General features: G+C 44.6%; 1 protein-coding gene across 1 annotated transcript; it reads right to left on the reverse strand.

The window, feature by feature from the left end:
- Window positions 1–1,218: 1,218 nt before the first annotated feature.
- On the reverse strand, window positions 1,219–25,030 carry LOC144691909 (E3 ubiquitin/ISG15 ligase TRIM25-like). Its single transcript, XM_078560483.1, has 6 exons — window positions 24,388–25,030; window positions 22,355–22,450; window positions 15,267–15,497; window positions 12,036–12,058; window positions 6,104–6,157; window positions 1,219–1,276 (listed from the first exon to the last, which is right to left on the reverse strand). Exons 1-6 carry the CDS (start codon window positions 24,952–24,954, stop codon window positions 1,219–1,221), a joined length of 1,029 nt encoding a protein of 342 aa, XP_078416609.1. The 5' UTR covers window positions 24,955–25,030.
- Window positions 25,031–25,875: the final 845 nt, after the last annotated feature.

Below are 25,875 nucleotides of genomic sequence, written 5' to 3' on the forward strand. Positions count from 1 at the left end.
CTTTAAACCAATTCCCTTGGTCATTGGCCTCCCTGCTAAGGAAATAGGTCCTTCCTATCTACTCTATCTAGGTCACATCATTTTATGCACCTCAATTAATTTTTAAAGATTTCATTTTTAATTTTCTGAAATGCTACTTAGTACTCTTTAGCAATGTTTATAGTGAGTCGGAATAATTAGGTTGTCAGTCATATGTACCTGCTGTGGGACTGTTGAAAGAAATTCGGACTATTTTCAGGGTTAACATTCCTCTGTGCTGGAAAATGGTCGAACGCTGTAGAATAAAAATCACTAAAATGATAGAAACAATGGAAATTGTTATTTTGAATAAAGAATGAATGAATACTTGTTAAATCGTTATTTCAATTTATCGAGTAAAATGTAGAAATGTCTAATTAATGATATATTAGATAGAAAAATACAGGAATTATCTGTTATACACAGACAAAGTTAAATGTTAAAATGATCATGGTCAAAATAAATTACAACTGACTATTCTTCAATATGTGTGTAAATCAAATGAACAGATGTAACAACAACTTGTATTTATATAGTGCCGTTAGCGTAAGAAAACAATCCCAAGGCGCTTCACAGAGCCATTATAAAACAAAAAATAACGCCAAGCCATATAAGGAGAGATTAGGGCAGATAACCATAAACTTAGCCAAAGAGGTTTATTTGAAGGAGTATCTTAAAGCGGTGAGGAGGAATGGTTTAGGGCAAAGGCAGTGAAAGCACAGTCGCTAATGTTGGAGCAACTGAAATCAGGGATGCTCAAGAGGCCTCAATTAGGGGAGCACTAATAGGTCGGAGGGTTGGCAGGGTGGAGGTGATTATTGAGATAGGGAGGGAATGAGGCCATGAAGGGATTTGAAAACAAGGATGAGAATTTTAAAAGCAAGGCAGTTTTGAAATGGGAGTCGGTGTAGCTCAGCAAGCACATGGGTGATGGGTGAACAGGATGTTGTGTAAATTAGAACAGAGGTAGCAGTTTTGGATACCTAGGAATTGAGAATCTAAAAACGGCACAGCGTATTAATAAACAAGTATTGAACAATCAAAATAGTTAAAATTATACAAAAGTTTTAGCAATGATTAAATTAACGAATGTTTCAACTTTTTTTTACAAATTAAGAGACCAACAAGAATGTGCAAGTTCATTAGTTTCAGTCCTTATTATGAATCTTTGGGGCTGGATTTTCACGTCAGAAGCAGGAATCAGGAATTGGGACCAAATCCACGTTGTGTTCCCACCTCCATCTCCCAGAAACCCATACTAAATAGGAAGAAAACCGAAGAATCTTATTTCTATTCCTCGAAGGTGACCAGATACTGGGACTCCCAAATGTACGGTCCTTTTTGAGGAATAGAAATAAGATTCTTCCGATTTCTTCCTCTTTAGCACTAAGATAGATTTCTGCTGACCTTTCTCTGGACTCCTTCTTTGGCTTGGTCTGACTCCTGGAACTGGACTCGATTCCTTTCTTCCTCATTTTGCTGTTCTATTATTCCTCAATCACTTGATTGGATTTTCCAGGTTTATCCCTTGTTTTGCATTTTGCCTATCTTTGCCTCCTGAGAGGATCCACATTCCTTAGGATTTTATTTTTCCCTCTATCTGTCCTTAGTTCTTTTTGTTAAATTCATTTACAGGATGTGGGCTTTGCTGGCGGGGCCAGCATTTATTGCCCATCCCTAATGTTGGTGACCTGCCTTCTTGAACCTCTGCAGGCTGCTGCTTAACTAGTGTGTGAGACAGCTCTCTCAGTTTTGGCTCTAGCCTCCAGATGTTTGTAAGGAGGACCTTGCAGGGTCAACAGGGCAGAGACTGCCTAGGTCGATGCCATGGTGGTATTTTTTATGACATTGTAGCGCTTTGTTACAACTGAGTGACTTGCTCAGCCATTTCAGAGGGCCTTTAACATGGAAGCCAGACCTGGTAAGGACAACAGGTAAGGTACATCCCTAAAGGGACACTAGTGAACCAGATGGGTTTTTGCCAACAATTGACATTGGTTTCATGGTCATTATTAGACTTTTAATTCCAGATATTTATTGGATTCAAATTTCACCATCTGCTATGGCAAGATTTGAATCTGGGTCCCCATTACCCTGGGTCACTAATCCAGCGATAATTCCACTACGCCATTGTCCCCCCCTCTGGGCTGACTACTCCTTGCAGTCACTCGTTCTTGAACTCTCAGATAATTTTGGACTTCTATCCCTCCATGAAACTCTTTGAGTAGAATGGGAAGCTGTGAGGAATCCACCTGATCACTGCCTTGGTTTGCCTCAAAATCCAACAGTCCTAGTTTATCAATAAGTTCACTTTCTGCCCACGTAGAAAAGGTGGACATTGTGCGGCTTGGATCTGTGTCTAGTTTTGGACTCGCTTGACTGCTAGAATCTTGACGACCACTTTTGATGGATGGATAGGTGCAGATGTACTTCTTAGAAGGTCACCACTGTTGGAGGAATGTGGTATTTGAACAGGGTATTCCATAACCAGAATTCCTTCTTCCACTTTTGAAGCAGTGCTACCGAGTGATCACTCTCATTCTCATGTTTATTCTGGTCTAATTTTTTCACCATGCACTCATTGTCAGTTTGTGAACTGCCCCCCTCCCCCACCCCCGCCTCCCCCATCCCCCTCCCGAACATGTTGCTGGAAAACACCTGGATTATCAATCTCTGTGAAAAGCGTTAAAAAGTCAGAGCTGAAGTAACAATCCAGATCGTCATTGCTGTTGGATAGTGTCAGGGAGTCATGCCCAAAATCACCCTTGGATTCTTGCTGATTGATTCGCCCTCTTTCCTCATAAGATTGAGGTCTATACAGGCTTTTCTACTTAGAAGCGAGAAATCTGATTCTATAGAACATACAATGTCTCCAAACAAAGAAGAGATTGACAAAGATGTCATAGACAAAAGGACAAAGGGGTGTTGACGGTGGGGATATTATCTAAGGAATGTGCTAATGGGGACAGTAAGGGTAGCAAGCAGGACAAGCTAGTGGCAGATGGCCCTCGTGGGCGTGGGTTGGGGGGAAGGGATCGAAATGGGCTAAAAGGTGGAGATAAAACAATAGATCGAAATAAATTTAAAAATAGGTGGGAAAAGAAAAAAATATATTTTTTTAAATTATAAATTAATGGAAAAAGGGGGATAGGAAAGGGGTGGGGATGGAGGAGAGAGTTCATGATCTGAAATTGTTGAACTCAATATTCAGTCCAGAAGGCTGTAAAGTGCCTAGTCGGAAGATGAGGTGCTGTTCCTCCAGTTTGCGTTGAGTTTCACTGGAACAATGCAACAGGCCAAGGACGGACATGTGGGCATGAGAGCAGGGTGGTGTGTTGAAATGGCAAGCGACAGGGAGGTCTGGGTCATGCTTGTGGACAGACCGAAGGTGTTCCACAAAGCGGTCACCCAGTCTGCGTTTGGTCTCTCCAATGTAGAGGAGACCACATTGGGAGCAGCGAATGCAGTAGACTAAATTGAGGGAAGTGCAAGTGAAGCAAAAGGAGTGTTTGGGCCCTTGGACAGTGAGGAGGGGGGAAGTAAAGGGGCAGGTGTTGCACTTTCTGCGGTTGCATGGGAAGGTGCTGTGGCAGGGGGTTGAGGTGTAGGGGGTGATGGAGGAGTGGACCAGGGTGTCCTGGAGGGAACGATCCCTGCGGAAAACTTCCAGGGGGGGTGAACCGAAGATGTGTTTGGTGGTGGCATCATGCTGGAGTTGGCGGAAATGGCGGAGGATGATCCTTTGAACGCGGAGGCTGGTGGGGTGATAAGTGAGGACAAGGAGGGACCCTATCATGGTTCTGGGAGGGAGAGGAAGGTGTGAGGGCGGATGCGGAGATGGGCCGGACACGGTTGAGGGCCCTGTCAACCACCGTGGGTGGAAAACCTCGGTTAAGGAAGAAGGAAGACATGTCAGAGGAACTGTTTTGGAAATTGGCATCATCAGAACAGATGCGACGGAGACAAAGGAACTGAGAGAATGGGATGGAGTCCTTATAGGAAGCGGGGTGTGAGGAGCTGTAGTCGAGGTAGCTGTGGGAGTCGGTAGGTTTGTAATGAATATTGGTGGACAGTCTATCACCAGAAATTGAGACTGAGAGGTCAAGGAAAGGAAGGGAAGTGTCAGTGATGGACTATGTGAAAATGATGGAGGGGTGGTAATTGGAAGCAAAATTAATCAATTTTTCCAGAATTTTTCAGAATATCAATTTGCTTTGTTCTAGGTATGACTTCAACCAGCAGAGAGTTTTTCCCCTGATTCTCATTGATTTTAGTTTTGCTAGGGCTCCTTGATGCCACACTGGGTCAAATGCTGCCTTGATGTCAAAGGCAGTCACTGTCACTTCACCTCTGGAGTTCAGCTCTTTCGTCCATGGTTGAACCAAGACTGTAATGAGGTCCGGAGCTGAGCGGCCCTAGCAGAACCCAAACTGAGCATCAGTGAGCAGCTTATTGCTAAGCAAGTGCTGTTTTATAGCACTGTTGATGACCCCTTCCATCGCTTTGCTGACGATGGAGAGTAGACTGATGGGGCGGTAATTGGACAGGTTGGATTAGCTCTGCTATTTGTGTACAGGACATACCTGGGCAATTTTCCACATTGCCACCTAGATGCCAGTATTGTAGCTGTATGGAACAGCTTTGCTAGGGGCGCGGCTAGTTCTGGAGCATAAATCTTCAGTTGCCAAAATATTGTCAAGGCCCATAGCCTTTGCAGTATCCAGTCCCTTGGCATTGCTTATGGTGAGTCAGGAGATATAGATGGTTACTCACTTGTGCCTAGAGGCAGGTGGAAAAGTGTACAATTCTCTACCTAGATCCACGGTAGGTAATGGGGTGAAATCAAGATCTATGATCTGAGATAATCTAAAATGGTAGAAATAATGAAATTTTTTTTCAATAATAAAAAATGAATGAAAAATTGAAGGAATGGGCTGAATCTTCCGAACCCTATGGGGATGGACTAGGAGATTCGAGGGCTGGCAAATGGAGGCAGAAGGTGTCAGGAACAACAAGAACGGAGGCAAGAATGATTATGGAGTCGAATCACAAAGTTATTTTGAGTTGGTGGTGGAAGGCATTGAGGTTGGCTGCAACTCTGAATGAGTGCACAACTTTTAAGGGATAGGGTACTTTTCTGAAGTATAGTTCTAATGGATATCTACAATGCTTAACATATCCTGTCTTTTGAGTCCATCACAATGCTCGATACTCACAGGATTTAGTTTTTTATTTCAAAGCCATTAGAAATTAGCTAATTAACTCTCCTGATGTTGGATTTGCCCCATAAAATCTATGTTCCCTTCATATTTCACATTTTTATGCAGCGGGGAAATGAACATAAGGGATAGGAGCAGGAGTAGGCCATTTGGCCCCTCGAGCCTGCTCCACCATTGAATAAGATCATGGTTGACCTTCTACCTCAACACCACTTTCCCACACTAACCCCATATCCCTTAATTCCTTTAGTGCCCAAAAATCTACTAACCTCAGTCTTGAATGCTCAACAACAGAGCATCCGCAACTCTCTGGGGTAAAGGATTTTGAAGATCCCCAAACGTTTGAGTGAAGAAACTTCACATCATTTCAGTCCTAAATGGCTGTGCTCTAGACTCCCCAGCCGGGGAAAACATTTCCTCAGCAACTACCCTCTCACACTCTTAAGAATTGTATATGTTTCAATTTGATCATCTCTTGTTCTTTTAAATTCCGGGGAATCTGGGCCTCAATTTTTTTAATTCATTCTGAGGATATGAGTGTTACTTTAAGGCCAGAATTCATTGCCCATGCCTAATTGCCCTTGAAAAAATATTGAGAGTGTTACTCAATCTTTATTCTTGAAAGCACCTCTATCTTTTGCCTGGGTTTAAATATTTTGTGCACTCCAAGTGCCTCATATTGGTCCACATGTAACAACTATTTATATCTTTACAGGCTGTAACACAGATTTAAATAACCTGCTTTGGTTCAATTATTTTGGAACAATGAGCTGATATCCCTTGGCATTGCTTATGGTGAGTCAGAAGATATAGGTTGTTACTCACATGTACCTAGGGACAGCTGGAAAAGTGTATAATTCTCTTACCTTTGATCTGGGTAAGTATCCTGTGGTGCCAAGGTATCTTCGAACTGCACAAATCTAAAATAATAGAAATAATGATAACTTAGCAATAATAAGAAGAGAATGAAAATTTGACATAATGGGCTGAATTTTCTGGACCCTGCAGGGGTGGATTAGGACGTAGGAGGGCTGGCAAAATGGAGGGAGAAGGTGTCGGGAGGGGAGCCTGATCTTTTGCCCCTGCAATGCCACTTTGCCATTGGCGGGAAAGTTGGTGGTTAGGACGTCTGCCAGGAAACCAATTGAGCCACCTCACTGGCCAATTAAGGGCCGCTTTCCACTTCCGCAGGCATTGCGCCTGTGTTGGGAGGGCCCCATCACCAGATGGGGAGACTGCCGGCTTCGTTGGTTCAGCTACGTCCGCAGGATGGAAGATGCTCGCACACACAAGGAATTTCAGTCTGGTGAGGTATCCGGAGCCAGGTGACCAGTAGGATGCCCGAGGTTCTGCTTCAGGGATGCTTGGAAGTGCGAACATCAATTACTGGGAGTCACGGTGAAAGAGGGAAATGGCGACGTCACTTGCGGGCTGGCGCGCACAACCATGATGACCCGTGGCTACGGTGCCTTGGCAACAGGTGCCAACACCGAAAACAACTTTCCACAATGTCGCACGGCAGCTTCATGTGCGGCACTTGTGGCAGAACCTGCGAATCCTCAAGGATTGGCCTCTTCAGCCATCAGCAAAGGTGCGCCACATAAAGACAATCCATCTGAAATGCATTGTTTGCCATGTGTCCATCATCTTTCGTGGATGGGAGGATGCCAACAATGTCGATAATACTGTACATGTTGACAAAAAAACATTTGTTCCCTGACTGGGCCTGAATCCTCTTTGTAAATAATTATAATATTGTGGGAACAACGTCGCCTGCAAGTTTCCCTCTAAGTCACACACCTGACAGATGCATATAACAGCTCCTTCATTGCCACTGTGCCACCATCCTGGAATACCCCGCCTAATGCCACTGTGAGAACAATATCACAAGAACTGCAATGGTTCAACAAAAAGGCAAGTAAATAAAAAAGCAAGATACTGCAGTTGCTGGAAATCTGATATGAAAACAGAAAATGCTGGAAAAACTCAGCAGTTTTGTGTGGAGAGGGAAACAGTTAATGTTTTGGGTCTGTATGACTCTTCTTCAGAGATGAAGAGAAGTAGAAACGTGATGGATTTTATACTGTTTAAGAGAGGGTGGAGCAGGTAGAGCAAAATAGAAGGTCAGGGATAGGTGGGAGTTAAGGGGAGATTGACAATGATGTCATGGACACAAGACAAAGGGATTGTTATTGGTAGTGTTAAAGACCAAAGAAGGTACTGATAGTGGCATATAGGTAAGATAGCAGAATGTGTTAATAGCAGAGCAGGGGTCAGCACTCTGTGAAAGAACAACATAAAAACAAGGGACATGTGGCCTTGTGGTGGGGGGAAGGGAAACAAGAAAATAAATAATTTTATAATAATACTTTCAAAAAGGCAAGCAGAGCTGGACAATAATTGAGCCCTGCCGCCAAGAACCCAAGAATATACTTAATGTTAAACAGTTAGTCGACATAGATGGCTTTCTGGGGGGTAGGATTAGTAAGTTTGCGGATGACACGAAGATTGGCCGGATGGTTAACACTGAGGTTGAGTGTCTTGGGCTACAGGAAGATATGGACGGGATGGTCAAATGGGCAGATAAGTGGCAGATGGAATTTAACCCTGAAAAGTGTGAGGTGATACACTTTGGAAGGAGTAATTTGACAAGGAAGTATTCAATGAACGGCATGACACTAGGAAGTTCTAAGGAACAAAGGAACCTTGGGATGTGTGTCCATAGATCTCTGAAGGTGGAGGGGCACGTTAGTGGGGTGGTGAGAAAGGCATATGGGACACTTGCCTTTATCAATCGAGGCATAGATTACAAAAGTAGGAAGGTCATGTTGGAGTTGTATTGAACCTTGGTGAGGCCACAGCTGGAGTACTGTGTGCAGTTCTGGTCGCCACATTATAGGAAGGATGTGATTGCACTGGAGGGGTTGCAGAGGAGATTCACCTGGATGCTGACTGGGATGAAACACTTAAGTTATGAAGAGAGGTTGGATAGACTTAGGTTGTTTTCGCTGGAGCAGAGAAGACTGAGGGGCGACCTGATCACGATGTACAAGATAATGAGGGGCATGGACAGGGTGGATAGGGAGCAGCTGTTCCCCTTAGCTGAAGGGTCAGTCACAAGGGGGCATAAGTTCAAGGTGAGGGGCAGGAGGTTTAGGGGGTATGTGAGGAAAAACTTTTTTACCCAGAGGATGGTGACGGTCTGGAATGCACTGCATGGGAGGGTGGTGGAGGAGGATTACCTCACATCCTTTAAAAAGTACCTGGATGAGCACTTGGCACGTCATAACATTCAAGGCTATGGGCCAAGTGCTGGTAAATGGGGTTAGGTAGGTAGGTCAGGTGTTTCTCATGTGTTGGTGCAGACTCGATGGGCCAAAGGGCCTCTTCTGCACTGTGTGGCTCTGTGATTCTGTGAATAATGTAGGAGGTAACCGCGGTGGCTGGCAAACAATAGGAATGAAGCCCGACCTTCAGTAATGAAATTGTCGCCTTTGTGTCGAAACATCATGGGCAGAATTTTCTGCCTGTCGGGCGGGCGGGCCCGACCCAATCTCCGGTGGGTGGGGAGCCAATCCCCACCGGAGAAGCGGGCCCCGCCGCCATTTTAAGTGGGCGGTCCAATGAAGGTGTGACATCCGGCAGGAAACGCTATGCGCTTCCTGTGTGGGCAGGGGGGGGGGGATTCCCCGAAATCGAGAGTGCGCTCTTTCCCGCATGCGCACGAAAGAGCGCACATCTCCCTGAGGCTAAGTGCAGCCTCAGGGAGATCGCTGGCAGTTCTAAAAACATTAAAAATAGAAAAAAAATCCTTAACATGTCCCCCTCATAATGTCACATGAGAAGGGACATGTTCATAATCTACACTAAAACTTTATTAAACTGTTTAAATCCCTGCATGAAACCTCATCCCGCCGGTGGATGAGGCTTCATGTTTTTTCTATTTCCCGCCGGGGCTCCTGGCCGACCCGCCAACCTTAAGGTTGGACGGGCAGGTCCTTTAATTGTTTTAATGATCCTGTCAATGGCCTCAATTGGCCATTGACAGGTCGGTGGGCGGACAGCTGATTTTGCTGCACCCCCGCCTTCCTGAAAATTTAAATGGGGCGCGGTGACATCGGGGGTTCCGCCCAATGTCATCCTGTGTCATTTTGCGCGTTGGCGAGCGGGTCCCGCCCCCTGTGCGCCAACAGCAAAATCCAGCCCCATATTTCTGAAGATGTGGTTTGCAAATAATATGAAACTTATATCAAACAAGTACTTGGGTAGCTGCAAGACTGGCACTGAGGGGATAATCGTACAACAGGTGGAGGTTGGGATCGGGTGTGAGAACAACCGGGAAGCCCAAACAAGGGAAGCAGACGCATGGGGACACCATCACCTGCAAGTTCCCCTCCAAGTCACACACCAACCTGACTTGGAAACATCGAATCCTGAAAATCTCTTCCCAACAGGCTGTGGGTGTATCTACACCACGTGGCTGCAAGAAGGTGACTCATCACCACCTTCGCAAGGGCAATTACAGATGGATAATAAATGCTGATGTGGCTATCAGCATTAGAGCCTGGAAATAACAAACGTGATAAAATGAGTGTTAAATTGATAAAATGGTGGTGTTTTGTCACTTTGTCATGTATTTTGAGAAATCAAATCTTGCAAGGAACGGCTGTGTGTCACAGCCATGGGCCTGAAGCAACAGTGGGAAGTGGGATTGCAGGCTGGGTTATTGTGCCAATGGGCCTGGAAGCTTGAGAAACTCTTGGAAGAGTGGTAAAAGAAGGTGGTTCAAAAGGCCAAAGGGACCTTAAAAAATTGAGGGAAAAAAAACACACACACACACACACACACACACACAGCTAAGAGGCTAGCACAAATGAAGCAACCAACTGTTATCCAAGGTGGAGGTTAGAAAGTTAAAGCAGTGAACCTGTCTCTATAATGGTGGTCCATTATGCCACAGGAGTGTGATGCAGAATGATGCCAATCCCTGTATTGGCTCTGGTACTTCAGTATTTTGCTTTTATTTTAATAGTTCAGGGAGGCCTTGCCTTGTTTCATGCTTGTGGAGTGATATCCGTCAAGCTATAGGTAACCAATTATCCCTACTCAATCAAGTTAGATGCAAATGGTCCTTTGTGGGCCATGGCTAATTAACTAAATGGTACAACTCTTGGGGATGTAGCTCCGCCTTCTGGTGGAAGTGCAACATGATGTGACTGACCATGCAGCTGCTCCTTTAATAATGGGAATATCTATTCAAGTGCCACTGTGTATGTTAGATGTGTCTCAGCAGGTAACACTATTACGTCTGAGTTAGATGGTTGTGGGTTCATGCCCCAAAGCTACAGATGTGAGAACAAAAATACAGGCTGACAGTCCAGAGGAGTGAGTCACTGTCGGAGATGCCCTCTTTCAGATGCAACTTTAAGCCCAGGGCTTGCCTGCTCTCTCAAGGGGACGTAAAAGATCCCATGGCATTATTTTGAGGGTGAGCAGCAAGGTGACCTGGCCAATATTTATTCCTCAATCAACATCACTAAAAACAGACTATCTGATCATTCTTACATTGCTGCCTTTGGAGTTTGCTGTGTACAAATTGGCTGCTGCCTTTCCTATATTACAACAATGGTTACACTTTAAAACTACTTCATTGGCTGTAGCAGTGCTTTGGCACATCCTGAGGTCTGAAAGGCACTATATAAATGGAAATTTTCCTTTCACCTAGAGGCATGGCACAAGTGGTGATGACCAAATAAAGAGTACACCTCATGTGCTATACGGCAAATTTAACATATTATAGCTGTCAGCCTGCATCTAATTAGCAGAAAAACGTTTACTGGATATTCAGGAAGTAATCCATTTTTGTTCAAGCTACAATTCTCAAGAACAGTTTTATTCAACAGTGAACAAAGTTTCATTCAGTCAAGATGCAAATATCAAACTGTCTATTGCATTCCCACGGTCAGTATTCCACCTAGCAGTTAACAGTGTCATTACAGAGAAACCTGGGGCAGAATTTTGCCCTCGGTGGGCGTGTGGGCCCCACCGGCTCGGCAGTGGGCGGACAGCCGATCCCCATCGCCGAAACAGGGCCTGCCGCCATTTTGAGTGGGCGGGCCAATTAAGGCTCACCCAGCGGCCTGCCCAACGGAAGGCGCTATGCACTTCCTGTGCGGGGGTGGGGGGGGGAATTCCCCATCTGTCAGAGTGCACTGTTTCACTCATGCGCACAAAGGAGAGCACTGCTCCCTGAGGCAAAGCGCTGTCTCAGGGAGATTACTGACAATGTACAAAAGTTAAAAAATAGAGAAATAAAAATATTATTAACATGTCCCCCTCATGTGACAATGTCACATGAGATGGGACATGTTAATAAATATCACATTACATTTATTAAAGTTTTTAAAAAGGAACATGAAACCTCATCCCGCCGGTGGATGAGGTTTCATGTTTTTTCAGAAGCCCGCTGGGGCTCCTGGCCTGCCCTCCAGCCTTAAGGTTGGACGGGCAGGGCCTTTGATTGTTTTAATTATCCTGTCAATGGCTTCAATTGGCCATTGACAGGTCGGCGGACGGACAGCTGATTTCGCTGTCCGCCTGCCTTCCTCAATATTTAAATGGACCGGGATGATGTCGGGGATTCCTCCCGACGTCATCCCGCGTCATTTTCCCCTCGGCGAGCGGGCCCCGCCCCCAAATCACCGAGGGGAAAATCCTGGCCCTGCATCAACTCCTCTCCCAGACACTAAAAAAAGATTCTCGCCAGCAGCACTTACTGTACAACCGAAAGAAACTTACCTGGAAAGGAGTTGCTCAGAGTCCTGTAAATAAAAGGAGAAGAGGTCAATCAACACACAGCGGAATGCAACGAAGGGAATGTGATTCAGGTTAAAGACTTCAGGAGGCAGAGTGAGTCACAGTGGGCGGAATTTTACTCTTCCTGTCGTGGCGGGAGTGGGGCCACAAAATATGACAAGCTGTTCAAAAAGCCCACCAACTTCGGCGGGACCGGAGAATCTCGCCAGCGGGAGGGGCCATTAAATCCTGCCCGGTAACTGAATGATGAGACGTCTGTCCGCAGCACATTCTGAGTCTGGCGCAAGGCAGCAACAACAATGTGCAGATAATTCACAAATTAAAACAATTCAGGCCTTTGACGTTTCTTTCAACTGGAAGATGTCACAGATGAGCTGCTTGTAAGGAGGAATGGGGACAGGGAAAAGGGTGGGGGCACAAAATGGACCCCATACCCCAGAGGGGAAAAAAAAAATCTGTAAGATAGTTAGGCGGAGGACAGGAGATGGTAAAATAACAGAAGTGATGATAGCTAAAGGCAACAGGAGGCATGATAAGAGAAATTAAATCCACATAAGCTACACAGAGGATGTGTGACTAGATGCAGAAAAGTAGTAGAGGCAACATGGTGAAAGAGGCAAAGTGATCAGAGAGAGAGAGTGGCGGAAAAGTAAAGAAACGTGGGTGGGGTACCATGGATGGGACCATTTCTGCCACCATAATCTGACAGGGGATTCCCATGCTGGACAACCCATAACCTCCACCCACTCCCAATTGCTTGTACACCCCTCCTACATCACCAGGGCCTTCTGTCTTCTGAGAGAACATTAGGGCGGTGGTTAAGGTATGAGGTTGCTGAAGTCAATGATGAGTGGCGAGTAGAAAGATGAGATCTTGTCCCTTGAGCTTACACTGCAGGGCATAGGAGGCCAAAAATAGAGAGGCCAGAGCTGGAGTGGGATGGTGAATTAAAGTGGCAAGCAACCGAGGGCTGAAGGTCACACTTACGGAGAGAACCAAGGTGCTCACCAAAGTAATTGGTCCGTGTTTGATCTCTCCAATGTAGAGGAGATCTCATTGTGAGCAACTAATACAGTGTACTGGATTAGAAGAGGTACAACTAAATTGATACCTCACCACTGAAAGAGTGGAGCCCTTGACAGTGGTATGGGGGGAGGGAAAATGGCAGATGTCACATGTCTACGATCATGCTGGAAGTTGCAAAGGGAAGGAGTGCAGACGTCAGAGACGTCGCCATTCTTTTAGGAATCCTGAAAGCGATGGGAAGGGGGTCAATCTTTGGTTATAGGATCGTGTTAAACGGAAATGAACAAAAGACGGCCTGTTGAATGGGATATCCAGGACATGGAAGGGAAGGGGGAGGGATGCATAATGTGGTAGTTGCAGGGGATTAAATAATTACAGAGACAATAATATCCTTTCTAATAGGATGGAGATCCCCACATGCTGTGCTGCCTGCCTGGTGCCCTCTCAAAGCAGCTTGAAAAGATAATGGAGGGGGAGCTTTTGGATCCATTCATTGTGGTCTGTGTTGGGGCCTACAACATAAAAGTAGTCAAGTGGTCCTATTCGGAGATAACCTAGAACTAGGAGCTAACTTAAAGAAGGGTTATTATCACTGGATTATTACTTGAGCCTAGGGATAAGCCGATTAGGGAGTTGAACACATGGCTGGAGGAGTGGTGTGGAAAGAAGGGGTTTCACTTCATGGGACACTGGCACGAGCATTGGGACAAGAAAGAACTATATCACTAGGACAAGAAGGAATTATGCCAGTGGGACAGGCTCCACCTGAACCAGGGTCTTAGTGGAAAGGATATATAGGGCAGTCACAAGGGCTGTAAGCTATTAAATAGGGGGGTGGGAAAGGCCATATTAATAACAGTTTCAAAACAAACGTTAGTTAAGAGAGTAGCATAATAGTCAGAAGGTTTGCTTTAGGCACTACAGGTAAAGGGAAAACTAAAAGATGTAAGGGGATTAAAACAGGAGAGCGAAATAAGAAACATTTGAATAAAACATTAGAGCAGAAAGGTATGTTAGGGTGCATGGCCCAAAAAAGCATTCTTTGTACAAACACACAGAGTATTGGTACCTGTGTAATCAAAAAGACGAGTGGACTGCTGGCCATTATATCTAGAGGACTAAACTTGAGGGGGTACAAGTTATGCTACAGCTATACGTAACCCTGGTTAGGTCTGGAGCAGTTCTAGAACTTGATCTGGAACACCTGGAGCAGTTCTAGTCACCACACCTTAGGGAGGATTTTTAAAAATATTCGTTCATGGGATGTGGGCATCACTGGCTAGGCCAGCATGTATTGTCCATCCCTAACTGCCCTTGAGGTGGTGGTGAGCCATGTTCTTGAACTGCTGCAGTCCATGTGTTGTAGGTACACCTACAGTGATCTTGGAGGGAGTGCTTTGCAGATTTGCCAGAATGATACCTGCACTCCAAGGGTTATAAGGAGACGTTACTCAAGCTAAAGTTATATTTCCTGCAATTTAGAAGGCTAAGGGCGGTTTGATCAAAGTTTTCAAGATATTAAGGTGACAGATGGAGATAATCTACTTCTGTTGGCTGGAGAGTCTAGGACTAGGGGGCATAACCTAAAACTTAGAGCCAGGCCATTCAGGAGTGAAATACTGAAACACTGCACACGAAGGGCGGGATTTTCAGGCCTAGCCGCGGCAGACTCCCCCACAGCGGACGTGGCGAGCCAGCCAAAGGCCCATTGACTTCGGCAGAACCAGAAGATCTCGCTGGTGGCAGGGACTGGAAAGTCCCCCCCGCACCCCCCCCCCCATCCCCAAAGAGTGGTAGAAGTTTGGAACTCTCTTCCAAAAATGGCTCCATCAGTTGTTAATTTTAAATCTGAGGTTGATAGGTTTTTGATATTGAAAGATATTAAGGGATATGGGGCAAAACCTATTGACTTAGGTTGCAGATCAGCCATGATCTCAATGAATGGCAGAGCAGTAGCGTGGGGCTAAATGGCCTAATCCTGCTCTTATGTTGTTTCCTATGTTACTACATTCCCATTCATTATCAGGTATAAGAACCCGAATGGTGCTCAGCTGTCAAACCTTCCACAGTTCACTAGTCAGTTGCTTTTTATGCATTCAGAATGGTCACGAAGCTGTAGGTGGCTGAGGAAGCAATCAATAATGAATTTACAAGAGGATAGGTGATGTTAGAAGAAATGAACTGTACCTGAATAAGGGAGAGGCTATCCATTTGCGGTTGATCCTGTAATTCAGCATGTATTATCTTGATCTGTTCCATCTTATTTGTCAGTGTTTCTGAATTGCTCCTGATCTCAGAGAGCACTCGACACTCCTCCTCATCGATCAGTTTCAGTGCATACTCTTCATCTTCTTTCAACCGTTTCCTCCACTCGGAGAACTTCTTCGACAACTTTCCTTTCAGTTCATTGGAGATTGTCTAAAAATCCACCCCACACTCTCATTATAAACTGTTTTTACGCAGAACTGTTATACTCTGAACATAGGAAGTGTGCAGGTGTAGAGCAATTAGCTTCTTTATTATTAATTTCATGAGCTTGAAAAAGTGGTGGTGAAATTTATTCTTGAACCAGTGTAGTGCATGGTGGTGAAGGCATGTGCTCCCAGAGAGCAATTGGGTAGGGAGTTTCAAGATTTTGAGCCAGCAGCAACGGAAGTATAGCAATATGTGTCCAAATCAGGATAGTGTGTTACTTGGAGGGGAATCTAGGAGCGCTGGCGTTCTCATGCACCAGAGACACTTGACGTTCTAAGTTGTGGAAGTCATGAGTTTGGGAGATGCTGTTGAAAAAGCCTTGATGAGTTGCTGCAGTGCTTTCTGTAAATAGCAAAAACTGTAGCCAAGATACACTGAGACTGGTTTAAGCCTTTTAAAATTAATCACCTTTGAGTGAGATATCAATTTGTTCTCTTGTAATTCACGGGTCATAAGAGCTCTTAGTAAAGTGGGTGTTTTGTCAAAGATAAAATCTTCCAACTCCATAATTGCCTTCCCTGATATCTTGATCAGCAAGACAGATCCACTAGGGACAGTGGCACAGTGGTACACAGTTGGGGGGGTGGGGGGGGAGGGATTTGCTCTGGGAGCCCTCAACATTGAATCTGGACCCCATGAAGCCTCATTGTATTGGGTCAAGGAACCTTCCTGCTGATTACCAACTGTCTCCCTCACTCAGCTGATGAATCAATGTTCCACCATGTTAAGCACTACTTGGAAGAAGGACTGAGTGTATCAAGGGCACAAAATATACTCTAGGCAGGGGACATCAATGTCCATCACCAAGATGGAAGCATTACTACTGCCTGATCTGGCTGACTCCTGAAGGACATAGTTGCTAGACAGGGCATGCAGCAGATGGTAAGAGAACCAATACAAGGGAAAAACTGACTTGAACTCATTGTCACAAAGCTACCTGCCTCAGTTGCATCTGGCCATGACAGTATTGCTAGGAGTGATCACCGCACAGTCCTTGAGACAAAGTCCTGTTTTCACATTGAGGACACCCTCTGTTGTGTTGTGTGGCACTATTTGCATTTGAAATGGGTCAGATTCAGAACAGATCTAGCAGCTCAAAACCAGGCATCCATGAGGTGCTGTGGGCCAAAAGCAGCAGCAGAATCGTATTCCACCACAATCTGTAACCCCATGGACCAGTATATCCATCACTCTCTCATTACCGTCAAGCACCAACCCTGATTAATTGCTCTACAGAGAACCTGCATGGACTTGATCGGTTGAATAGCCTCTTTCTGTGCCTCTGATTCTAGGGCGAGAATTTTATGACCCCCGCCCCACAACTTCACTGGTGACTGGTGTAGTTGAAAGCTGGGATGGGGCAGTGGTGAATGTAAAATAAAGTAGGGGGGACACCCTCCGCCTTCCCACCCACCCCCACCCCATCCCCAATAATACGGGAGCTGGGTAAGGCATCAGGCAGTCCGGCTGCCCTTAGGCCTATTGGGGCCCTTAGGTAGCCAATTAACCATCACTTAAGGGCCTAAGCCCACCTCAGCCATAATTTTTTGGTCTAAGGAGGATTGGCTAGCAGCCTGGCAGTTTTCACTGCACGAGCTACTGGCAGGCAGGAAGGAGGGCTACCTCCTTTGGGAGGTCCTCAGTGCCTATCGGGGGCACCCACCCCAGGATCCCCCTTTATCCCTCGCCCCAGCCTTGAAAATATGACCCCCCCCCACTACCCTCACTAGGATCTGCCAGGCAGGCACATCCATAACCCCCAGACTCACCTGAACTCAAGGATCCCTGGTACCTCATTTTAGGGACAACTACTCCATTCTCACACTGTCAGGACTACAGCGCTGCTGCAATCAGATTAGTCAGCAGATCTCTAGGATGGGACTTTCTGTCTCTGAGGGGCAGAAGTCCCACTCTGATCCAATTAAGGCTACCCTCAGCATATTACACAGCACAGCAGCCAGGTTTTTGGTCAGCACAGTGCTGACGGGATGGGCCGGGCTGGGGGTGGGGTGAGACTGCTATCAAACAGCATTTACTCATCCGTGTTCATTTTGTGTTTTACCAGCCCCAGTCAGCTCCAAACCTCATTTTTCTGTCCAAACATGAACAAAATACCTGAATTCCAGAGGCGAGGTCAGAGTGACTGCCTTGGCTTGAAGCCAGCACTTGACTGAGTGTGTCATCAAAGAGTCCTAGTAAGATTGAAGTCAATGGGAATTAGGGGAAAATTGTTGGCTCAAGTCATATTTAGCAAAGGAATGGCGGAATACATTTCTGTCTTTCCATATACCCAGGGCCTAAGTAATATATTCCTCAGTAAACACATTACCTTTCAAAGCAGGTTTTAGGTGCTAGGTATTTTGTTGATGGATGTCAATCATCTCAGCCCTAGGACATCACTACAGGAGTTCCCCAGGTTAGTGTTCTAGGCTCAATCATCTTCAGCTGCTTCATCATTATCTTATAAGGTCAGAAGTGGGAACAGTCGCTGATAATTGCACAGCATTCAGTACCATTCGCAGCTCTTCAGATACTGAAGCAGTCTGTGCCTGCATGCAGCAAGTCCTGGACAACATTCAGGCTTGGGATGATAGGTGGGAAGTAACATTTGCACCACACAAGTGTCAGGAAATGACCATCTCCAAGCGGAGAGAATCTAACCAAAAGGACTCATTCCGGTGAGGCTCAGCATAAGCTTGAGGAGCTGCACCTCATCTTTCGATGAGGCACTTTACAGCCTTCCGGAATCAACATTGAGTTCAACCAATTTGTGATGATGGATGTAATTTTTAAAAATGCTTTTGGGAATAAGGTGCTATTCTGTAAAGAAGGATGTGTGTGTGGGTGTGTCCATGATTAATTAAACTGGTGGAGATTAATAAAGACAGCTTGTCTATGAGAACTGAGGGATAAAAGGGTAAAGGAGTTAGGTTCATGCATTTGTAAGGAGATGTTATGGTGAGGTTGGATTTACAAGTAAATAGGTTTGATTTTAAATCTGCATTATGAGATAAGTGGAGACTTGGATTTTCAGCTGTTGCATTCCAAAGGCAAGTTTAGAAGTGACAAGGAACTTTTACAACTTACAAGGGTTTCATAGGTAAACAGGAGAAGTACATTCAATTTTATTGACCTGAAAGTAGGGGCAATAGGAGAACAGAACAGATATTTATATTTGGAGAAGTTAAGTTCAAAGAGATGTTGAGGACAATAGAATTTTAGATGAAAGGGAATAAAAGATATTTAAGTAAAGATGTTTAGCTGAGTGTGTGTCTGTGGGGGGAGAATTCAGTGAAGATAGCTTCTGTGTGCTGCAGTGCTGAAAAGCTGTGAAGGATTTGAATTGAAGCAGCCATCCAGTTTCAAGCCAGAAAAGTCTTTATTTTCAGAAACCAGTCTGTTCCTGAACATTTCTTTTGGATTTCCAGGTCTGATTGGAAGTGTTTGAGGAGTCGTGTGGTATACCTTTATTAAAGTGACAACAATTCTTTGCTTTGGGTAATATTACTGGATTTTTATAGTTAAAATCTATAAGGGAGTTGTTGCCAAGAAAGTAGTTTACTTGTGTGTTTTGGCCAAGTAGGTTTTTTGGGGGTTGTTCTGCAAGACTGTCTTAACTTTAATCTTATGTGCTTAGCTTTTTTTTAATTTTTAATAAATCTTTTAATGTTTAAAATCCTAAAGGTGTTGCTGGAGTTCAACATCTCATTGAACTTAACTTCTCCAAATACAAAAATCTGTTATGTTCTCCTATTGCCTCTACTTTCGGGTCAATAAAATTGAATGTACCTTCTCCTGTTTACCGATGAAACCTTTGTAAGTTGTAAAAGTTCCTTGTCACTTCTAAACTTGCCTTTGGAATTCAGCAGCTGAAATACCAAGGGCTGGATTTTACTGTTGGCAAGCAGGGACGGGGCCCACTTGCCGATGCGTAAAATAACGCGCGGTGACGTCGGGCGGAACTCCTGACGTCACCGTGCCCCATTTAAATTTTCAGGAAGGCGGGGACGCAGCAAAATCAGCCGCGTGCCTGCTGACCTGTCAATGGCCAATGGAGGCCATTGACAGTGCAATCAAAGTAATTAGTGGACCTGCCCGTCCAACCTTAAGGTTGGCGGGCAGGCCAGGAGCCCCGGCGGGAAGTAGAAAAAACATGAAACCTCATCCACAGGCAGGATGAGGTTTCATGTAGGGTTTTAAAAATTTTAATAAAGTTTTTTTTTAATTAAGAACATGTCCCAACTCATGTGACATTGTCACATGAGGGGACATGTAAGGGGATTTTTTTTTTTCAATTTTTAATATTTTTGAAAGTAGAGGTGATCTCCCTGAGGCTGCACTTAGCCTCAGGGAGATAAGTGCACTCTTTAATGCGCATGCGCGAAAGAGCGCACTCTCGATTTCGGCATTCCCCCCACCTGCACAGGGAGAGCATAGCGCTTCCCTGTGGATGTCACGCTGGACGGGCCTTAATTGGCCCGCCCACGTAAAATGACGACACACCTCCGATCGGGAGCGCCAATCGGAAGCGCACCCGCATGCGCCCACCCATCAACCCCACCCCCCCCACCCCCCCACCCCCCCCCTTCCCCAAAACGGGGAGAAAATTCAGCCCCAAGTCTCCACTTATCTCATAATGCAGATTTAAAAATCAAACCTATTTACTTGTAAATCCATCCCCACCATAACATCTCCTTACAAATGCATGAACCTAACACCTTAACCCTTTTATCCCTCAGTTCTCATAGACAAGCTGTCTTTGTTAACCTCCACCAGTTTAATTAATCATGGACACACACACACACACACAATGTTTAAAAATGCACAAATTGTTCCGTAAGGCTGTGAAGTGCCGAATCGAAAGATGAGGTGCAGCTGTGGTCAGTAGCTTTACTTCCTTGTTTTCAAAGTGCGAATAGAAGGGTTTATGATCAGTAAAACAGGTTTCCCTCTGGGACCTGGCTTGCTGAGTAAATAATACCTGCTGCAGTCCTAACAAATTTCAGACCACAACCTGTGTTCCAATCCCTTCCCTTAGTTTACTTAGCTTTCGTTTCAGGCAGCAGCACACCCGCTCTAGGCGCATCTTTTGTTCATTCGTTTATTTTATTGCCCCACTGCCATTCTCTTTGGCCCTGGAAGACTAACGTCCCTGTCATTCCATCTTTCCTGTCTTCCACCCTATCACAGAGCTTCCTCTTGTTCTTGTCTCCCCCACCCCTTGCTCGAAACCTATTGCATCTCTAACATTCTGATGAAGCATTAATTCTGTTTCTCTCTAGATGCTGGCTGACCTGCTGAGCATTTCCAGAATTTTATGTTTTTATTACGAAATCTCTTTAAGGTGACTGAGCGGCTTGCTCAGCCATTACAGGGGCAATTAACAATCAACTACATTTCTATGGGTCTGGAAGCATATGCCAGCCAGGCAATGCAAAGACAGCAGATTTTCTCTCCTGAAGAACATTAGTGAACCAGGTGGGTTATTCCTACAATCCAGTAGTTTCATGAATATAATTACTGAGACCAGCATTGTAATCTAGATCTATTAATTTATTGGTCAGAGACTTAATTGTACCAACCAAACAAAGACTGTGGCTACAAGAGCAGGTCAGAGACTGGGAATCCTGCAATGTGTAACTCACCTCCTGTCTCCCCAAAGCCCGTCTACCATCTACAAGGCACAAGTCAGGAGTGTGATGGAATACTTTACAATTGCCTGGATAAGTGCAGCTCCAACATAACTCAAGAAGCTCAACACCATCCAGGACAAAGCAGCCCATCTGATCAGCAAACAATTCACCACCTTAAAAATTCACTTCCTCCAATACTGGTGCACATTGGCAACACATGCACACCTTCTCCAAGATACGCTGCAGCAACTCACTAAGGCTCCTTCGACAGAACCTTCCAAACTCTATCACCTAGAGGAACAAAGGCAGCAGATGCACAGGAACACCATTACCTGCGAGTTCCTCTCCCCTCTGCCATCCTGACTTGGAACCATACTGTTTCTTCATTGTTGTTCATTGTCAAAATCCTGGAACTCCCTACCGAACAGCTCTGTGAGTATACCTACACAACATGGGATACAACAGTTCAAGGCAGTGACTCACCAACACCTGGGTGGTGTCAGAGTACTGAAGAATTGCACACTGACTTCAGCAGCTCAAGAAGGTGACACACCTTAAGGGCCATTAGATATGGGCAATAAATGCTGGCCTTGTCAGTGACACTCGCATCCCCTGAATGAATTAAAAAAAATGAATGACCTAGACTCGAGTGTGCAGGGCACAATTTCAAAATTTGCAGCTGACACAAATCTTGGAAGTATTGTAAACAGTGAGGAAGATAGTGATAGACTTCAAGAGAACATAGACAGGCTGGTGGAACAGACAGGCATGTGAGGGGTATTAATTCTTTTGGGAACTCCACTGTAAAAACCCCCATGTGTTGGGAGGGTGAATGATCATAACCCCAGCCACAGCCAGAGTGAATGGGGCCAGAAGCCAGGTGGAGCTGAGTTACATCCCAAACTCCTGAGGAGACTAGGAGACATATTTCTCAGCAACCACATCGGGTTTTTGGTTGAGTCATTTTCAGAGACGACACGATAACATTCTGTCTGATGTGGGGGTGGAGATAAGAACCCCACCCCACGTTAAACGCTTGGCTACTTGGTGTAATCAGTGACATGTCCCTAACAGGACCAGCCTGATTTATCAAGCACTCTTTCTGAGGCACGTGTTTACTCAGTTCCAAGGAAATCCTTTCTAAACCCAGTTACACAATTTCCCTACCTTTATTTCATCTTCTGATGTCTTCAAGCCTTGCAGTTCAGTTGAACAATCTTCCTGAACTCTATCAAGGTTCTTAACTTTTTTCTTTAACTTGTCCTAAAAACGGCAATTGAAATAATTTAGAAAGTGGATTCCCAAAAGGAACTTGAACAGAAAATGATTCAGTTCCAGGACTGGCCATTGTTAGAAAGTGGTCCAGTGATTTACTGGATGGACCGGACAAATTGAGTCTTGTTGATTTTTACTATTACGCACGGTAAAACGGTTAATCTAGATTTTGGAATGAATTATGATCATCAAGAAATAAGGTTCACAAATAATCGCGTCAACATTCTTTTCAATAATGAATTCCGAATTGTTGCAGACTCGAAAGACATCAAAATGTTTACATTCAGTTCCTGCTGATCAGCAGGAACTGTCATGCAGAGTGAAAGAACAGTCAGACTGGGCTCCTGTCACACATCTCGCCAGCAGCCAGCCTGTTCTCTCTGCTAGACTGCTAGTGAAAAAGCCAAAAAAAATATACCGGACTACTAATCTCCAGCAAATAGTTGGAATATAAGCATTTTTTTTCAATTCTGGGGAGATTTGAGTGGTTAAGTTTAAGATTGATCTAATATGAGTCGAGTAAAGGACATTAGAACCGTTTTATCATTTGATAGAATATATATGATAGGTAGATCTGAGTTTACATTGTGCACATCGTAGCAACATTCTCTTTGTGATGATTCAGTTGCAGCCTAGTTTTAATTAAAAATAGACACCAACGTGTGACATCTAAAAGTGAACTTCAAAGCAATGAAGACAATTTATTAAGAGGCAGTTGTAACAAGCAAACTAATAGGAGAGCAATGCGATCAGAGTGTAAGCAATTACCCTGGAAAAAGATATGGATGTGTCACATAAGACAGGCAAGATATAAGACCAGCAAAACTATGGTAACGGTTGTCGCACCTAGGGTCCTAGAGTGTAACAACCATTAACACGATCGGCTAGAATTGAAAATGAATTCCCGACTGTCCCTAAAATAAAGACAGGAAATTCTGGAAAAAGCTCAGCGGGTTAGGCAGCATCTGTGCAGCGGGACAAACAGAGTTAATGTTTCAGGTCTGTGACCTTACCGCCATGAAACATTAACTCTGTTCCTCTCCCAAACAGGTGATGCCTAACCTGAGGAGCTTTATTTCCAACATTTGTCTGCTTATATTTCAGATTTCCAGTATTTTGCTTCCTGACCGTTCCTGTTTGTTTCACTTTTGAAGTACAATCTCTGGTTATCCTTTTGCTAGCATTCCTGTTCAGGTGATAGCAAGGAATGATTAAAGTTCAGTCCATTTCCTGAACGTCGTGAACGTTTCGGTTGCATATAACTCTAATAACTTCATCGCAAGTTTTGAGGTCAATCTACGGAAATTATTTTAAAATGGAAAAATTCGGCACTGCTCTCTCTCTCTCTCTCTCAGGCTCTCTCCCTATCTCCCGTTATTATTGAGGTTGCTGAAGAATTACATAAACTTGCCTGTTTGTTTTTAATGAATGGAATTTTGATCTTCTTTGCCACATAATTGTATACCAGTATTGTGAAAGTATATTAGTATCATTAAAAATTATGATTTATCTTTAATTCACAGAATTGTTACAGCGCAGGAGGCCATTTGGCCCATTGTGTCTGCACCAGCTCTCCTAATGAGCCATTCTGCTTCCTTCTCCACGTAACGTTGCATATTCTTCCTTTTCCATTAGCAGTAATTTCCCATTTGAAAGCCTCGATTGGACCTGCTTCCACAACGCTCTTAGGCAGTGCATTTCCAGGCCTTAACCATTCACTGTGTGAAGAAGTTTTCTCACATTGCTTTTGCTTCTTTTGAAAATTACTTTAATTCTGTGCCTTCTTGTTCTCTGTCCTTTCACGAGTGGGACAAGCATTTAGAACTAAACTGTTTAATCATGATCATCCTTTAAAAACGTTCTGACTGTCCTACAAATATGGACCTTGACCCCTCTCACTCAGCCCCTGAAAAATCATAACTCACCTTGATTTTAGCTTCTGCCTGATCCAGACTCAGCAGAGTGTGGGATTTGTGCATCCCGGTTACTGTACAGGATATACACACACACTTCCCATCCTCTTCACAGTAAAACTCAAGCATTTTCTTATGATCTGTACACTGCCTCTTGGTGAGGTCGGCCGTAGGCTTGATCAGGGTGTGATCATTGTAGGCCTTTTTGGTCAAATGCGGTTTTAAATGAAGAGAGCAAAACGAGGTTTCACACTTGAGACAGGTCTTCACAGCTGGAGATGGATTCTCAAAGCAGTACTCACACATAACAGGGGCAGATTCAGCCTCAGCGGACTGGGACAGGTTGTATTTCTCCACTATGTTCCCCAGAGTGAAGTTTTTCTCCAGACTGGGCCTAGGGCTGAACTTCCTACGGCACTGAGGACAACTCGCGTCCACTGAAAGTGTTGAACCCGCCCAAACATTGTTGATGCATTCCAAACAGAAACTGTGCTGGCAAGGCAATATGACCGGGTCTTGGTATATATGCAGGCACACAGCACAAGTCAACTCCTCTGCTAAAGCTCCTTCGGTTGCCATTCTTCCAACCCTGAAAAGATAACACCTGTGCAAAGGATATGATGTAGCCAGAACCTAAAGTGAAAGAAAACCAGTGGCCCGGGAAGACCAGTATCTATTTGCTTTCAGTTTCAAGACTTGCCTGAAGTTTAACTCTTTGAACTCTACAATATTAAACAGTAAAAATACAAGAGCCCATTTTAACTCTCTCCATCACAGCTTAATCATATGATGGCTCATAATTATAGTACCCCATTTTCACTATGTTAAAGATACAAATGAACTGACCACCCTCTGCCAGCGATCCTTCAAATAATTGCTGCAGACCTTACACAAAATGTCACAGGATTTTCTTTTTTGGATGGGGCCAGGGAGAACATCACTGCAACCCTCCCCCCCCGCCCCACAGAGCCTACAAAAAAAGCCCAGAGTCCCCTTGGGATCGCCACCTCCCCCTCCTTTATCCCAAGCTCTGACCATTGGCAAGTTCAGCAGGGGAGCTGTTAATTTTCCTGCACTCCTACAACTGGTGTGACTGGGTCCTGCTGCTTGCCCTTGGGGACATGTGCAGAGAACCCATGGTGTTCTGAAACAGCGCTTACATAGCTGAAATGTGCCTTGGTTTTTTTCCCAATGCATACCTGTGACTGAGTATGGGTAGTGTGGATGTATTCCTAAATCTATCAGTAAACGTTTTATCACATGGCATCTGGTCATTATTTAGTCACATGACATTTGATTATGCGACATTCGTCCGTTTGCCGATATTATTGCCTTTACCTGAGTTGGTTATGCTAGTACCACCAAGCCTCATGATTGTTTTGTTTCGTACTGAAATAAATAGCATAATTTATACATCAAAGAACAGAAAAAAAATAGAAATATTTAAGGAGATGTAATTTTTTTAATTTATTTGTTCAGTGTTGCTTTTGTTGAATCAGT

This window comes from Cetorhinus maximus, chromosome 16 (assembly GCF_964194155.1).
Source record: "Cetorhinus maximus chromosome 16, sCetMax3.hap1.1, whole genome shotgun sequence".
Lineage (NCBI taxonomy): Eukaryota > Metazoa > Chordata > Chondrichthyes > Lamniformes > Cetorhinidae > Cetorhinus > Cetorhinus maximus.

What these genes read in the sequence shown, in the direction of transcription:
- LOC144691909 (XM_078560483.1), bottom strand. Translation starts at nt 24,954, where the DNA reads ATGGCAACCGAAGGAGCTTTAGCAGAGGAGTTGACTTGTGCTGTGTGC. An exon ending in CATCAGAAGATGAAATAAAG is followed by an intron (nt 15,498 to 22,354) that starts GTAGGGAAATTG and finishes GTGGATTTTTAG; the next exon opens with ACAATCTCCAATGAACTGAA. An exon ending in ATAGCCTCTCCCTTATTCAG is followed by an intron (nt 12,059 to 15,266) that starts GTACAGTTCATT and finishes TTTTATTTACAG; the next exon opens with GACTCTGAGCAACTCCTTTC.